This window comes from Carica papaya, chromosome 2 (assembly GCF_054855325.1).
Source record: "Carica papaya isolate Zhongbai chromosome 2, ASM5485532v1, whole genome shotgun sequence".
In the NCBI taxonomy this organism is placed as follows: Eukaryota; Viridiplantae; Streptophyta; class Magnoliopsida; order Brassicales; family Caricaceae; genus Carica; species Carica papaya.
In genome coordinates, this window is record NC_142310.1 from 8,555,184 (window position 1) to 8,573,165 (window position 17,982).

The 17,982-nt window shown below is 39.8% G+C and overlaps 1 protein-coding gene across 2 annotated transcripts in view; it reads right to left on the bottom strand.

Annotated features, from left to right (window-relative positions):
* Positions 1–17,982, bottom strand: part of SIK1 (Protein kinase superfamily protein) — a 35,401-nt gene that overhangs the window by 8,683 nt on the left and 8,736 nt on the right. For both annotated transcript variants that reach the window (XR_015816926.1, XM_088213167.1), the window contains exons 7-11: positions 4,726–4,788; positions 3,722–3,766; positions 3,282–3,317; positions 2,182–2,237; positions 1,170–1,251 (exon numbers count right to left, since the gene is read on the bottom strand). Coding sequence is in view for 1 of the 2 variants with exons in the window: in XM_088213167.1 (XP_088069293.1) it covers positions 1,170–1,251; positions 2,182–2,237; positions 3,282–3,317; positions 3,722–3,766; positions 4,726–4,788 (282 nt within the window). In the remaining variant the exon portion in view is untranslated. The remainder of the gene's footprint in view (positions 1–1,169; positions 1,252–2,181; positions 2,238–3,281; positions 3,318–3,721; positions 3,767–4,725; positions 4,789–17,982) is intronic.

Consider the following 17,982-nt stretch of genomic DNA (forward strand, 5'->3'; position numbering starts at 1 on the left):
AGGAAAGCCAAGAAAACCATTTCTATCCCTGAGAAGAGACAAAGTGAAGTAGCAATCGTAGAAGAGTAATGCCAAACTCCAAACACAACACCTATATACCAGCAAAAAGAGCTCTCTCTATGCTCGAGAGCATACTAGCTTCCTTCTTCTTCCCAATTCCATAAGGGACGAAAATAAGGAAACAATCAAGGGATGGAGGAAATCCACATGATGCTAAAGTATCAACAAACTTAGGCAAAAGTCTCCAAGCCACAGAAGGAAAAAAAATGTTACTGCAAAGTATTTCTAAAAAAATAGTTTTGACTTTGGTTTCATGCATCAAAATATTAGTCCAGAGTCAGTTATACAGCAAAATTCCCAACAGTAAAAACAATCAAAACATCTTCTGCAGAACAGGAAAAATATTAGAATGGACATTTGCAACTACTAAATTGTAGCACATATTCAGAAGATTTATTAAAGGGAAGGAAGTCTGTGCATTGCTTTTGCCTTGGCATGGTGGGTTGGGTGGAGGGGGGAGTCCCACACCATACACTACAATATATTTGGGCCTAGAGCACCTTTTCATATGGTATTCATGTAAAATTGGATTTTCCTTTTTGTGATATATAGATGAAAACCCCTAGTTGTAAGTGCTTGTTCTTCACACACTAAAACCTTTCACAAGTGACAGAATAGACATATTTCCATATCAAGTTAAAATTCTTTTTGTTCTTTCGTTCTCTATCATTTTACTTTAATTTGTATGTATTGGGCGGGTAGTTTCACAACACCAATGTAATGGAATATTCCTGTGACTTTAATGTGAATGTATCATCAATTTGGAACTATTAAAATAAATTTAGTTCTAGTTTAGGAATTTTAACTTGTAGTTCGTTAGAAGTCTTATTTTGTTAATTTTTTCTTATTTAAGAATCCTAATATCAGGCTTCATAGACACCCTATAAATATATTGGTGATTTCTCATTTATTGAACAATCTGCTTACGAATAAAAATCTAATACTCTTGTTGAATTGAGTGCCTAACAATGTATAATTGTGGTTGTGATAATTCTGTTACTGTAGTTATTGCCCTTCCTTGTAATTGGGCATTAGCTTTATCATTTCTTTTCTTTGTTTTTTAATCCTTTTAAACTTCGTTCCACTGTGCTACACCAATATCATATTACCTTCAACATCTCAGCTGCAGTAGGGCGTAGACGTGGTTCTTTTGTGAGGCATTTTGCAACAAAGTCATGAAAGACGAGAGACCTGCAAAAGGAAATAGTTCAAGTTGAAAGACTAGCATATGATACTTACTACGAGCTTAAAACTATTTTATTTAAACCCAGAATTATTATAACTTCTATTACAAGGTCAGGGTTGCTGGTAGGCTTAGAAACCATAATGTTAAAGATGTCTAGTTATCTAGTAATCCTACTTGGGAAATTCAAGAAGGCTCTTGATTCGGGTGAAAATGGGTTTCTTTGTGAAGTAATGGGCCAAAGCATGTCTTTTAATATATACATACATCCCATGGAACATAAGAATTGATCTCTGAAGGCAAAGCTGAGGTTGTAGTAACTAAGTGATTCAACAGTTTCCCATTTTACGACAACATGCTTTTTGAGGAAAGGAAAGATAATAAAATTAAAAATATAGCATTAGTTATTATAATTACAGGGGAAGATTAGTGAGTCAACAATGAAAAGAAACATAAAAGATGTCAGCAAGTATACGAATGGATAATTCTGTATCATTCTTAACATCGGTGATGGCCATTATTTTTGAAAGCTTTCTTTAACTTTGGAAGAGACAAGATATTCATGACGGGTATAAAAAGATAACAGGGATTTGGAAATATGTGTGAGTCACAGAACATAAGAGTGGAACTATCCACTTAGAGGTAGAGCCAACAAGGCTCATATCATATGGAATAAAAACCAATTATCACACTTAAACACAGCTATCCAACGAATAGAAGCATTAAAAGAAATAGAAATCATCAAACTGAGCTGCCAATGCCATTCAGGACGTGCAAAAAGATAGGAGGGCCTCTGATTCAACTACATGCAGCCCTTAACCAAAGAAAAATTTCAAACTTATGAAGCTTATCAGAGAGCTAAAATATGGATGGCAATGAAATTTTTGTTGGTTTATAATTCACTTGCAGATGATATCCTCAAGAAAGAAAATACTGACCATTTTTCTTTATCCTCGAGCATCGGAGCTGGCTCAATAGATATCATGAACAAAACCTATCACATAAAACAGATATGTTATCTATCTTAATCAGTCTCTAAGAATGAAGAGGAAAGCTATCGTTCGGGGCAAACTGAAGAAAAAGCTGAAGTAAGCCATAGAATTAAGTGTATTTGTGTGTGTGTGTGTGTAACAACAACAAAGAATAGTGGACATTACACAAACTCCCCACCATTGGTACATTCCCACTGCTAACAGTTCAACAGAACATCTCTACATTATCTCTATCATATGCTGAAAGCCACAACTTCAGAGTGTAATATAAGCAACCAGGGCAGATAATCATGAGAAACATTTTATACGTCTCTATACAGTTACCCTGAGACGCATAGTGCCAAAGTAAAAACTAGACATAAGACAGCTGGATAATATAGAACTTAAAGAAAAAGCAGAGGTTTCTCATTAACAAATTATAAAAGCTTGGAATTGATATTTTCTAGTGAATTATTTCAAGTTTCTGTCATTATTTTTTTCTCTTGTTATTCATGTCTGCTTAATATTCTTCTCTTCTCCCTCTAAAGTCGTCACCTTTATCCCTTGTTTCCCTCTACCTATCTAGTCTTCTATTTTCTTCCCCATATTTTCTCTCTATTTCCCAACATTATAGGATAATTATGGTTCTACCATTACTTGTCATACATCAAATAGAGACCTGAAGTTTAGCAGGAAAACAGAAGCATTGTTTTCCCTTTATTTTTTCCCCTTTGAATGCCAGAATCTATTATATACTACTTTGTGAAGCAAAGGCTGAGGATCTGGACTCATGGTATTGCCAGCAAGATACTGTTTAAAGTCGAAGGATGGACTTTACATTTCATAATACAGACATAAAATGCTCTTATACCATTTTCAGGATTCATGCTTGGAACACTTCAGAAGGAGAACACTTTACTCGTAATGACTCAACCACCTCAATGTTGAAAGCATTAGAAGAACAGGGGGTTAAAGAAAAAATAAAGGTGGAAGAAAATTTATTATGGAGCAACTATAGATAGACTGGAAAATAGTAAAAGCAAATATGTCAAATAACATGTACCAACCCTCATTGGATGAACAGTTGATCTTGGAGGAAGTCCCTGAGAACAAAATTATTACAAAAAGTCAAAAAAACTCCTATGAGTAATAGTCTCATAGAAAAATTTGCAAATAGATTAACAATGAGTAGCTAGCAATTCAAGTTCAATATAATTTCTTTTTTTAAAATATGACAACCTTGTTCTCTCATAAATAGGAGAACAGCTGGCTAAAACTAGCAACAAACTGGACCATACATCCAAAAAAAAAAAAACAAATTCTAAGCTGTTAACTTCAAGAGCTACCCAAGTTTCATAGTTCCATATAGCAGAGTAAACAACTTGTGAAGTATGTTTATGTCTGCCTTTTAAAAGACTGGAGTTGTTAAAAAGTCCCAAGATTTTTGGCTGAAGAGCCTATTTCCTGGGGCTAGTCACCAAAGGTCTAGAGAAGAAGACCTTCTTACCTCTGCCATTTCAATTGCAGACACACCAAGAGCCCAAACATCCACCTAAAAAGTTGGGGGGAAAATTAAAAATTACCAAGAAGTCAGTCATTATCAATGGATAATCATAATACTAAAAAAATAATGCTTTCAAAAATCTAAGAAAAGGTGTAACTTAATTCTGAATTTGTAAGAGATTGATTGAAACGATCTTTGATCTAAGCCTCTTATTGTCACCACCATTAACCTTAACGCTGAGATATTTGTTTTACACGTGATATTTGTATGCAAACAATTTCAAGAATCAGTGAGACAGACTGTCAAAGATCAATAAACAACATTGAGTTCAATGCACCTTAACTTTATGCCTGAAATTCTGATTAACTACATTGATGTTTCCTCTCCTATGAACAAAGATTGCTTGAACAATTTTTGTGGCTAACATGACCATATACACTCGATGTTTTCGCAAGGTTAGTTTTATAAAAAGTTTCATCCCAAACTAGATCTGGCACTCATTTTCTCCATATCCCTGTACATTGGCATGAAGTTGATTCATATATTACGTTAAACCTGTTGCTCATCCACATGAAAACTTTCAGCAATGGTAACAAAGTTACAGCTATGACCTCTGTCAAACTAGAGGATGAAAAGGCGATGCTTTCTTTAAGAAAGAAAAATATTAGTATGGGAATAAGAGAGAAAGGTACTGAATGAGAATATGATAAGCTAGCAAAGTGAATTTCACTTTTGCTTTCACATAATACATAGTACCAGATTCATGAGTAAAAATTATTTAATATGCCAATGACAAATCCAAAAAGAAAAAAATTGGTAGCTAGCGCAAATAACATATATTTATCATTATCTAAGATTGAAGCATAAGCAAAAGCAATAAATCTCATACAGCAGAGAACTTTACTTGTGCGAACCAACTTCAAACTAAATATTAGCCCTTAAATAGTGAAGAATAGAGGACATCCCAAAGAAAGATAAAATCAGAAGAGACCGAAGAGATGTTTTACCTTTCCATCATAGCGACTTTCCTGGATAACTTCTGGAGCCATCCAATGTGGAGTTCCAATAAACTGCAGAAAATTAATATAACTCTTTAATAAAACAGACATCATTCAGTCAGTCACATTTAATGAACATAACTCTCTTCCAGCTATTACAAAGCTGAAATTAATATAAAGAAAAGCCATCTATTTATTGAAATCCCTTCAGCATGGGCAAATACAGAGCTCAAACAAAATAAAACCTAGCTAGAATAATTTTATTTTCTTTTTCGTTAATAGCTCAGCCCAAACCCCTCCCCCCTCACGCATAAACACACACACCCCAAATCCCCGCTTGGGGGTGCCAATGGAGCTATACCAATGAGCATACAGGCCATTGGTTAAACATATGTTTATAATAAGAAACAAGCAAACACTCAGATGACAGAAAACAATATTAGCATAGAAATAAAATAATTTTATGCAAGAAGAATGGAAAGCAGAGAGCGAAACCTAGGTGCTAATCATAAGTTGCGAAACCTAGAGACTGAAACCTAGGGAGAAACCTAGAGAGCGTCGCCGCCTCCGCCGCCGTGCGCGGCAACATTAGAGTGTGTGGGCATGTTCGTTGGCTTGAGAAAGTTCTTACAGATTTGAAAAAATCGTTCGATGTGGTGGGGGAAGGAGATGGAGTGAGAATATTCAACAATAGTAGAGGTTTTAAAAAATCGATTTTGTTCTCGAAGGAAGATGCTGACTGGTTAATGAGGAGTTTCAGGTAGTTTAGATGGGAGAAGAGCGAGGGTGGTTGGGGAAGGTGCAGGGAAAGCAGGAATCGGTTCCTCCGATTGGTGGTGTGCTTGATTCAGGAAGGGAAATTTCTTGTTTTTTCTTAAGGATATACGAATGGAAGAGGTAGATGGAATCGATTATTTCTAACCGAAGGTGAAAAGGCATGGAGTTAGTGGGAAATGATGAAGGTAATCCGCGAGGTGGTTGGAGTACAGCTTGTACCACCAGACTGGATAAAAGGGAAGGATGCTGCCCTAATGGGGAACATAGCACAGGAGTGTTGTCTCGTTACTCCTTTCTCTGCCAGATGCCCATGTTATAAAGAAGTTCTTGAGGTTTGGGTGTTGCGAAAACACCGTTTGTCCTTTGCAGACTCACTAGGGAAACCCTCACAGAGTGCGATCTGGGTAGGGCAGAACAGACCCATACCCGATGCAAGACCCAGTCTAGAATTTCAATTGCGGACAACTCAAAACGACAAGAAAGGGTTGCTTTTTTAAGGAAGAGGGAAGAGAAACAAAACGGATCGTTTTGATTGGCAGGCACTCGGAAGAGGTTTAACAAAAAATGGACCAAAGGGAGAACAAAGGAGAGCTAAAAGAATGGAAGTGGGCCGGAGACTCACTTGGGCTGAGAAAGGCAAATGGGAAGTGAACAATCAGGCCAAAACTTCGTCTAAGCCCAACGTAAAAACAAAAAGGATCATTCGGGTTAAAGGTGAAAAAATGAATGATTGTTGGCCTAGTTTGGAGAGTAAGGGTGAAAAGTCGAAGCCTCAGAAGGGAGGCGGGGAATAGGTTTCATTTCACTGGAATCCGTTACAATATCGATGGCGCAAAGATGAGCAAGAAGAAGGAAACAGGAGAAGACAGGAGGGTTTACGAGGCAAAGTTCACAGGCGATGTTTATCAAGAGAAAGGTGAGTTCCTGAAATCTCTGTGTAGCTTGCCGAGAAAGGGAGAATGGTGGCCCGATTCATTCATTGCCTTTGAGTCTCTGATGGCACTTGAGATGACCGGTGGTGATATGGGTTTTGTAGGCGAGACAGAGGAAAGTAGATGGAGAATTGAAGAATATTTTGAATGTGGTGGAGAAGCATGCAGAGAAAACAGAAGTGGGGAGATTGTAGAAGATATAGAGACGGTTTGATGATGACAGAAGTTGGTCGAGAGTTGGAAGACCAAGAGAGAGGGATAGAGGAAGCGGAGGTTGGATCCTCAGATGACGTGAGCTAGGTCTTGGAGGAACAGATGTAGTTAGCAATTCAAGCTGTTGTGGAACCAGTGGGGGCCATTGCCTCGGATAATATGGCAAATGGGTTGGGGAAAGAGGAGTCAAAATGGGTACTTGGAAATGTCCAAGGGCTTAGTGGATTCGTTGGGGTTGGCTTCATTGGGTTTGAAGCTATGGTGATGGAATTATTTCGGGAAATAGATAGAAGTAGGCGGGAGAAAGAGCTAGAGGAGAGCATAAAAAAACCTGAAAAGATGAGAGGTGGAACAAAAGTTTCGAGCGAATTGAGAAGTCTGGTTTCATCAATCAATTAAGATGGAGTGAAAAAGGGGGAGAGGAAGGAGATCCAATATATTTTGATAATGACAGGAAGAATTATCTCTTGAAATGTGAGGGGCCTCAACGATCCAAAGAAAAGACTGGTGATTAATGGCAGCCTGACTAGATGGAAGCCGGAAATTTTCTGTCTACAAGAATCAAAGCTGGAAAATGTAAATGTGACAATTATTAGAAGTCTATGGAAGGGAATGAACATTGAGTAGAGGTAGATGCCCACTTGTGGGGCTTCCGAGGGCAGTATCATTATGTGGAAGGGCAACCAATGCTTCTGTGAGGACTATTTCAGTGGCAGGTGTACCCTTTCCTGTATTTTCAGAGATGAGGGGAGCAATATTAGATGGATGTTCACTTGTGTGTATAACAAGGAGAAAGGGAATTAACGGAAAATCTCTGAAAGGATCTAGTGGTATGCAGGAGTAAGTGGCAGGGTCCATGCATAGTGGGGTTGACATTAACATTGTTATGCACAAAGGCGAGCGTTCTAGGGATCACTTTTCGGTCAGGTGTACTAAGGAGTTTAAGAAGTGGTTGAAAGACCTAGTCTTTCTGGACCTTCCTCTGGTGGGTGGGAGATGGACTTGGTCCAACATGAGAATACAACCCTGTTTGCTCAAGAATTGACAGGTTTTTGGTCTCTCAGGACTGTCTAGACATTGCCAATAACCTAACCCAGAGAAGGTTGAATAGGAGTACATAAGATCATTTCCCAATCTGTTTGGAGGCTGGAGGTATTCAATGGGGACCATGTCTACTCCGTTTCAAGGATAAATGGCTACAGATCAAGGAGTTCAAGAAAAAGGTCAGAGGCTGGTGGGAGGCATCCTGTCCTACCGGCTCAGCCAGTTACAAATTGATCCAAAATTTGAAAAATCTGAAAGCTGACATCAAGAAATGGTATAAGGAAGAAGGAGCCAAAATGGAAGCACAAACCCAAGGTTTTCTTGCTGAATTAGAGAGCCTTGACAGTATTGAAGATGTTGGGGGCGGTAACGAGAAGGACGCGGCTCGTAGAGAAAAATTGAAAAAAATACTTAGCCTCTGTCATGCACGTGGAAGAGATTAGTTGCAGACAGAAATCTAGAGCAAAGTGGGAGAAGGAGGGAGATAGAAATACAAAATATTTTCACTCTCTTACTAGCCACCGTTGGAGGAAAAACTTTGTGGCATCTCTACAGTTTGAGAATAAGGAAATTGAAGGGAATGAAAATCTGAGAAAAGAGGCTAGGGATCATTTTATTCCGGTTTACAGAGAAGATGGAAGCTGGAGACCTAATCTAAATGGTCTCAGTTTCCCCAGGCTGGATGAGGAGCTCAGATTGCATCTGGAAAGTGAATTTACAGAGGAGGAGATTTTTCAGGGCTTAAAAGCATGTGTGAATAAAGCTCCTGGACTTGATAGATTTAACATGGGATTTCTCCTTGAGTTCTGGGATGTGTTGAAAGGGGATGTGATGGCGGTCTTCAAAGAATTTCATACCTCTGGCAAATTTGTCAAAATTCTAAATTCCACTTTTATTGTTCTCATTCCTAAGGTGAGTGGTGCTTCAAATATCAAGAAATTTAGACCAATAAGTCTTGTTGGGAGCATTTACAAGTTGATTGCCAAAGTCCTTACTAGGAGAATGGCTAGTGTGTTAGACAAGATTATTGGTGAGTGTCAACATGCTTTTGTTGGTAATAGGCAAATCTTGGATGTGGTTTTGAATGCTAATGAGGTGGTTGATGAGATTTTAAGTTCTAAAAGGGACAACGTCCTTTGCAAACTTGACATGGCAAAGGTGTATGATCATATTAGTTAGGGTTTTGTGGATTACATGTTAGGTAGGCTGGGCTTGGGATTAAGTGGAGAAATTGGGTCAATGGTGCATATCTACCCCATCCTTTGCTGTGATAATTAATGGGGGACCTTCATTTTTTTTCAAGGATCTAGAGGGCTGCGGTAAGGGGATCCTTTAACGCCACTCCCGTTTATTATCGTTATGGAAGGTCTGAATAAGATCCTATTGAGGGCTAGGAAGATTAATCTATTCAGGGGTTAATTGGTCGTAAAAGGGGAGAAGAAGGAAGTACCAAACCCATCTGTTTTTTGCTGATGATATCCTCATTTTTCATGATCCAGATAAACAGGCCCTACTGAACCTGAGATGTTCATTGATGGGATTCCAAGTTGTTTCTGGTTTAAGTATCAATCTGGCAAAATCTGAACTGATCCGACTGGAGATGCAGATGGATAATGTGGGTTTGGCTAAGGTGTTGGGCTGCAGGGTGGCTAAACTCTCTACCAGATACTTAAGGGCGGTCGTTGGATGCAAAATTCAAGGATAAATCTTTGTTGGACCCAATGTTGAATCATATGGAGCAGAGATTGACAGGTTTGAAGGGTGGTTTTCATCAAAAGGGGAGAGGCTTACCTTGATCAAATGCACCTTGAACAACCTTCCTATATGCTACCTATCCCTTTTGACTATTCCAGTGAGCATTGCTAACAAATTGGAAGCAATACAATGTACATTTCTTTGGGGGGATCTTGAGGATAAAAGAAAATATTGCTTGGTGGCCTGGAGTGATGTAATTAAACCTGTGGAGTGTGGGGGCTTAGGGATTAGATCATTGGTGGAGTTAAATAAGACCTTGCAAGGAAAATGGCTGTGCAGATTTTTGCTAGAGAAAGATGCCTTATGGAGAAGAGCCATTGCAGCTAAGTTTGGAACCAACAGAATGGGTTGGTTTACTGGAGGGGCCATGAGATCGCATGGGAGGAGCATGTGGAAGAATATTGATGGCCAAAAAGGAAACTTCCAAAACTGCATTGTGTGGAAGGCAGGAAAAGGGAATGAAATTAGGTTTTGGTTGGATCCTTGGCTGGAATGGGGTCTGTTGTGTAAGCAATTCCCCCAAATTTTCTCCATTGTTCCGGATAAAGAGGTAAGGATTAAAGAATGACTACTAATACATAAGACTAGGAATTCTCTCTCTAAAAATTCTCTCTAATCTTCACTCCGCCTAAACTTTCCAAAACAGATCCTTTCTTTCTATCAGATTTCCTACAGCTTTAATTCATTTCAAAGACATGGGAACAAGCTTAGGGCGGTTTGGGTCGGCCATTATAGCCGACCAATCTTCATCTGTTTAGTGAGGTACGTGGGGTTTTAATGCGAACACTAGAAGTCAACATGGGAGCCCAGAATGACCGGAGATTCTTGGTTATTGAGAATAAAACTTTTGATTTGGTAAGTGAGGGAAGGAAAATGGATGGACTGCAAATTTGCGAGAACGGGAGAGGCTTCCGAACTTCGATATCTTTGGGAAAGGTGGAAGTTGATTGGCTGTTGAAGGCGCTTGAAGAATTTTACTGGTACAACATCAAAATGCCATGGGCGAAACGTTTTCGAGGCCACAACCGAGACCTGTGAGTTTCTTTTGGAAAGAATAGGAGGGGTGTGTCTCTACTTATCTCGGAATCATGGGAAAGGAAGACGAAGTGCATTTTTATCCCGGACGGGTATTAGGGTAGAGGTTGGTAGCTCTTCATGGTGGCTGCCTTTGAATAGGCAGACCAAAAGTTTGTCAATACGGCCTCCAAAAAATGTTCAGAGGGGAAGGTGGTTTTGTCAAGTGGGAGGAACTTATTTTAGGACGAACATTGTATGTTTTACTTTTGTTGTCCGCATTGCGAAGCAGTGATCCAATATTCCAAAGCGGGGGGAGGCTGAAGTTACACGATGGCGCTTAACTCTGCGAGGAAAACTGATTCACGGGTAGGGCAAACTAGATCCATGAAGTATGTGGATGGGAGCAGACTGATAACCCAACTCGGCCTGTGAAATTCTTGGGAGGGTGACCAAAAGAGCTATGGTTTTAATGGCACTAGCCCAACTCCTTTTGGGTCGTTGGGCATGAGACAGTATGCACGCGAAGAGAAGGGTAAAAGTATTATGGTATTGGGCTTGATGGAGGATGGGCTAAGAAGGAAGAAAGGCATTCTTATGCCTATTTGGAGGCCCTTCAGTAGAAAAATGTGTGTGGTGAGCCCTCGAGTTCAAATGGAGTGAAAGCCTTGACAAATGGTTCAGTGGAGAATATGCAATGTAAGGAAGGTGGATCTAAGATGGTTGGCGAAGATGAAATCAACAGAGAAGAGTTGATGCTTGCTCGACTGTTCGATGAACATGATGCAATTTTACTTGAGGGGATGGCGGATGAGTTGTCGGAAAACAATATCGAAAACATGGAGGTTTTAGAGGAAGAGAAAAACCCTAGCGGCAACGAGCATGCAATTGTTGTGATAGAAGAGGAGGCTCAAGCCTTAGATGCCCAGTATTTAACTAAGAATGAGAAAGCGATCAGTGTGTTCTTCTAGCCTAAGGCACCGATATGGCAAGCAGATGAAAGTAGCTCGAGTTGGATCTTACAGAATATTCGTAAGTTCAGCAAGATGATGAATGTTTCACTAGATGGAATGGAAGATCAGGTATTTATTTTCTTTTCCGAAATATATAAAAGATTTGTTGAGAGAAAAAAGATAGAAGAAAAAGGGACAAAAGGGAAGGAAAACAGCCGTGGGAGGTATTCCGAGAGAGCTGAAAAGATTAGAATTCGCTGTGAATTATGATGGGAGGAAGAAGGAAGGGGAGGATGCGGGATCCTATAACAAAAACTAGTTTTAATGATTGACAAAATTGTCTTTGAATATGAGAGGAATGAATGACATCAAGAAGAGGACAGTAATCAAGAGCTGTCTGGGGAGATAGAAGGCATTGATTATCTGTTTATAGGAGACAAAAATGGAATCAATTAACTGCAATTTGTTTCACCTCCTGGCCTAATCAAATTTGGTGGTAACCACTGCGCAAGTCTACCTTGGAGAACCAACTAGAACCAGCCAACAAATCTAACATATCCTCAAGCCGGAAACCTATACTTGATGGTGATTTTGTTGATGACTCTACTATCTACACACATCCTCGAGAATCCATCCTTCTTAGGTGTTAATAGGGCAGGTACAGCACAAGGACTAAGACTATATCGAACAAAACCTTTCGCTATAAGCTCTTCTACTTGCCTATTTAACTCAGTATGCTCCTTTGGCAGCCATTGTGCGCCGGCCAAAGGAGCTGCAGGGGGAATTGTGGTGATGTGGAATGAAAATCGTGTTCGTTGCATGGATGTTTTGATTGGTGCAGTCTCTCTGTTCATTTTATTTGAGAGTTGCAGGGATGGAGTGGAATGGATGTTCTCCGGGATTTACTGTAGAGAAAACAAGGAGAGAGAACTTTTATGGAAAGAGTTACATATTTCTAAAAGGAAATGGGGGTGCCATTGGGTGGTTGGTGGTGATTTCAACATGATCATGAAAAGAGATGAGAAGAGCAGTGGTGACTTTGAGACTCATACTGCAATGGAGTTTGTTGAAGCTATGGAGGAGCTTGATTTGGCTGATATTTCGCTTGTGGGAGGGCAATGATCTTGGACAAATCAAAGGGTCAATCCTTCTTGTTCCAGAATTGATAGATTCCTCATTTCTTCTTCTATTCTTCTTCAGTTTTGGGGAATTACACAGACTCTGTTTCAACGGGCTATATCTGATCACTATCCCATCTCTCCTTTGATGGTATCCAGTGGGGTCCGGTTCCCTTCCGGCTGGATAACAGGTGGGTGCATCAAGCATAATTCAGGGCATTGGTGGAGGAGATGTGGAATGGTTATGAGGTATCTGGTACTGCTTATTTCAAAATTGTGCGCAAACTGAAAATGCTTAAAAATTTAGGGGATTTGGATGATAAAGAATACAGTGAAGGTCTAGTTGTAGAGGATTTAAGCAGGCGAGATGAAATTAAAGTATTAGTTACTAGACAGGCCAAAATTGAAGAACAAACATGGAGACAGATATCTAGGGAGAAATGACTAAAAGAGGGTGATAGGAACACTAAATATTTTCATGATATAGCTAGCCACCGAAGACGCTGCAATTACATTGATGAGTTGTGGGTAAAGGGAGTGAAATACAATGGGAATGACAAAATGAGAGAGGCTGTCACGTCACACTTTAAAGAGTTATATGAAGAAGAGTTCAAGATTCGGTCGAGACTTGACAGTCAATGACATCCCCAAAATCCTCAACCTTAATGATATCATGCCCTAATACAAGACAACTAAAGTATTTAAACCATCCCTCTCTAAGTTTACTAATATTATTCACAATCCCCTCAAACGCTCTTGAATTTCTTTCCTTCCAAATAACAGACAAGGGAATGAGTCTCGCAATTTCAGTTTTCAGCCCTGCCCCACCCCAGGCCCAAATCTCCTCCTCAATCAAACTAGCCTGTACCCAGCAAATTCCTACCAAGCCATACACCAAGCACCAGAGTTCATAAGCAGTAGGGCACCTAAGCAGAAGGTGACGACAGTCTTCCTCATTTTCCAAGCACATAAAACAACCATTCACCAAAACACATCCCTTGACCTTCAGCTTGTTCAAAGTTAAAATACTCTCCTTGCATGCCTCCCAAGCAAAGAAAGCCATCCTCGATGGCGCAGTGTTTTTCCAGATTAACTTGTTGGGAAATCTGGAAGAACTATACTTTGTGTGACCCATCAACTTGATGTAGTAAGAGCTCACCGAAAACTCACCATTCTTGCACCCCCTCCACAGCACTTGATTCGGATCACTGTAGGGTTGAAAGTCAGATATGTTCTTCAATAAGTTAACATGCTCCTCCACTTCCTAGTTATTCAAATTTCTGCATACATTAACAAACCAGATGCATCTGTCATCATTCCGCTCATAAGCTTCTTCCACCAACATATTTGTGGATTGTGCAATTGCATAGATCCAAAATCACTTCCTCCCACATCCTACCCTCCTCTCTCAAAAATCTCCACAACCACTTGTCTTGTAAGGCTTTATTAAATTCAACCACCGATCGAATGTCCAAGCCACCATCATGAGTTTCTTTACATCATCCCATTTGACAAGATGAAACTTTTTTCTATCCTCACTATCACCCCATAGGAAACGACATTGAATGGTCTCCAATCTTTTAGCGAGACTTATCGGAATGGTCAACGTTGAGAGATAATAGACTGATAGATTTGCGAATGTGCTCTTTATAAGCATGAGTCTATTCCCTTTAGACAAGAAATTTCTTTTCCATCCTGCAAGTCTAGACTCAAACATGTCAATTATCGGTTCTCAAGTTTTCTTCTCCTTGTATTTAGCGCCAAGAGGAACCCCAAGATATTTAATGGGAAGATTTGTCGCCTTACAGCCTAACACCTTAGCAAGACCGCAACCATCACCCTTCCCCCCCAATTTGACAAGTTCGTTTTTGTCAAGATCGATGTTTAGTCCTGAAACACCTTGAAAACAGAGAATGATAAGCTTCAAGTGGAGAAAAAATTGCTTATCGGGTTTACAAAGCAGTAAGGTGTCATCCGCGAAAAATAAATGAGAAATTTTCATCTCCTCCTGACCCCTGCCCATCTCCACACCCTTGAGAAACTGACACTGTTTTGCTCATTTAATCATACCATTCAACACTTCCATTGACAATGATGGATAATAATGGTGACAGTGGATCTCCTTTCCTCAGCCCCAAAGAACCCGTGAAGAAACTTGAAAGCCCACTGTTAACCAAAATAGCAAATGATGTGATCCTCATACAAGTCTTCATTCAACCCCTCATTTATCCCCAAAACTCATTCTACTCAACAAATAATCCACAAAGTTCCAGCAAACGTGGTCATACGTCCTCTCCATGTCCAGCTTACAGATTAAACCATCTCTGCTATTCATGACCAGATAATCAACAATCTCATTAGCGACCAAAACAGCATCTTGAATTTTCCTACCTGTAACAAAAGCATGTTGACACTCCCCAATGACTTCCTCCAAAACTTTGGATAGTCTAATCGCTAACACCTTTGCAATGAGTTTATAGATGTAGCCCACCAAACTGATAGGCCTAAAATCTCTAATATTATCCGCCCCTCTCTTCTTCGCAATCAATACCAAAAAATTAGAATTTAGAGCTATAAAGAATTTACCCCTGGAGTGAAACTCATGAAAGACGTCCATAACATCCTTTTTAATAACATACCAGAAGGTTTTAATGAAATTCCTGTTGGATCCCGTCCGGCCCCCGAGGCCTTATCCCCATCACAAGACACAAGTGCAGAGATTACCTCATCCTCAGAGAACTTAGCTTCTAACATCTTCCTACTGTTTTTCCCTATTTTCTTGAAACTCAAAGCATCTAATTGAGATCTTACAGCAAATTCTTCTTCGTATAGTTTCATAAAATACTCCCTGGCAGCCTCTCGTATGTTTTCATTACCTTTATGTTTGACTCCATCCACCCACATCTCCTCCACAAAATTGCATCTTCTATGTTGACTTGCCAAGGTATGAAAATATTTAGTATTTTTGTCCCCTTCTTTCAGCCACTTTTCCCTAGACTTCTGCTTCCATGCAAGTTCCTCCATTTTTGCTTTTCGGGCGAACAATAATTTTATTTCATCCCTGCGGTTGATCTCATCTAACTGCAGACCCTTCGTTCCCTCCTTGTGGTCCAACTCCTCCAGGTCAAACAATAACATATTCGCCTCTGCACCTTCTTTTGAGATCACCTCTTTCGTCCATTCCTTGATAATGTTTTTCAATAACTTCAGTTTGCAAGCCACCTTATAACTGGTCGTCCCTTAATGCCACTTTCTTGGTGTTGATTGCCAAAAAGAAGGGGGCGAAGCATGTCAACGATTTTCGACCTATAAGCTCAGTGGGGTGTATTTATAAAATTATTGCAAAAATCCTTGCAGCCAAGCTTGCAGGTGTTTTGGGTGAGGTAATTAATGAATGCCAACATGCGTTCGTGGAAGGGAGACAAATTCAAGATGCAATACTTGTGGCAAATGAAGTGGTGGATGAGCTAGTCATGTATAATATTGATGGCCTGATTTGCAAATTGGATATGGAAAAGGTATATGATCATGTCTGCTGGGATTTTGTCGACTACATGTTGGGAAGGTTGGGTTTTGGGCATAAATGGATAATATGGATGAAAGCGAGTTTATCTACCACATCTTTTGCGATCTTAGTTAATCGAGGGTCTTCCAACTTCTTTTCGGGGTCTAGAGACCTAAGGCAAGGGGATCCACTTTCCCCATTATTGTTCATTGTAATCATGGAGGCTTTAAATGGACTGATGTATAGAGCTCATGATCTTGGGTTGATTAGAGAGATGACTGTTGGCAGAAGGGACAACAAAATGGAGATCTCACACTTGTTTTTTGTTGATGACACACTACTGTTTTGCCAACCTGAAAAGAGGGGTCTGTTGTATCTCAAGAATCTTCTATTGTGCTTTCAAGGGCTATCAGGCCTCAATATTAATCTCCAAAAATCTGAACTTGTTAGTGTGGGAAACAACAGTGATGGCAGCTGGTTTGCTAAAATATTGGATTGTAAGTCTGGCAAGCTACCTATCAAATATCTTGGTGTCCTACTAGGAGCTAAATTCAAAGATAAATTATCTTGGGATCCTGTAGTAAAAATATTTGAATCGAGACTAGCGGGATGGAAAAGACAGTTTCTATCAAAGGGTGGTAGATTTACTCTCATAACGAGCACTTTTGCTAAACCTTCCCATCTACTACCTTTCCATTCTTACCATCCCATGTAGCATTGCTAAAAGGCTGGAGAACATTCAAAGTCGTTTTCTTTGGGGTGATGGAGAAGAAAAAAGAAAATATCACTTGGCAAGCTGGTCTAAAATTAAGAAACTGAAAATGGAGGGAGGGTTGGGTATTTGTTCTCTTGTTGAAATGAATATGGCACTTAAAGGCTAGTGGTTATGGAGGTACATGAAGGAAGATGGAAAGCTTTGGAAAAAGGTTATCGATGCTAGATGGAGTGGGGCTGCTCTTGAAGGGATTGGGGGTTTAGACAGAAGGAGTCATGGACTAGACCTGTAGAAAAACATAAAGAAGGGATGACCTGTTTTCAAAGAATGTATCAAGTGGCAGTTAGGCAGAGGCAACATCATCAAGTTTTGGCAAGATAAATGCATGGGTGGGGATTGCTTAAAAGACAGATTTCCAAGTCTGTATACAATTGCACAGGATAAATATATGCGGGTCGAGGATGCTTATTCTTTGGTGAATGGCAGTTGCTCTTGGTCGGTTAATGTTAAACACAATCTGAATGACTGGGAAGTTGGATATTATCTGAAATTATTGGAGTTGATTGGACAATGCCAAATCAATGATAAATCGGACCATGTTAACTGGAGGCTAAATAAAAAGGGAGAGTTTTCTGTGTCATCATATTATAAATGGATTCTTGATAAGGAGTCCAGCAGCAGGTACTCTTTCCCTCACAATCTGATTTGCAAAGCCAATCTTCCTCCGAAAATTGCTTTTTTCGGCTGGGAGGCATTCAGGGAACGCATTCTGACTCTAGACAGATTACAAAGAAGGGGTTTAATCCTCGCAAATTGTTGTTTCATGTGCAGAGAGGCAGAGGAGTCCTGTTGCCACCTCCTTCTTAGCTGCCCGGTAGTGTATGAGTTGTGGTGTATTATTTATAACTTATTGGGTATTGTGTGGGTCACTTCGGGTTCGGTGTTGGCAGAAGTCTGGGCATGGGGTGGGATTCACTCTACAAAGAATATTGTAAAGAATATTCCTTTGACTATTTTTTAGGTCATTTGGAAAGAAAGAAATTATACAGCTTTTGAGAGTGTAGAAGTTGATAGATACAAACTTAGAGATAGGTGATTTAAATATTTTGGGTCTTGTATATTGGGGCATGACATCACTAGTGATGAAGATTTTGGGGGTGTCATTGATGCCCTTATGTCTCTGTAAATTCCTATGTGTACGGGCGGTACCCCTTTTGGTGCCATTCGGTGCCATTCTAAT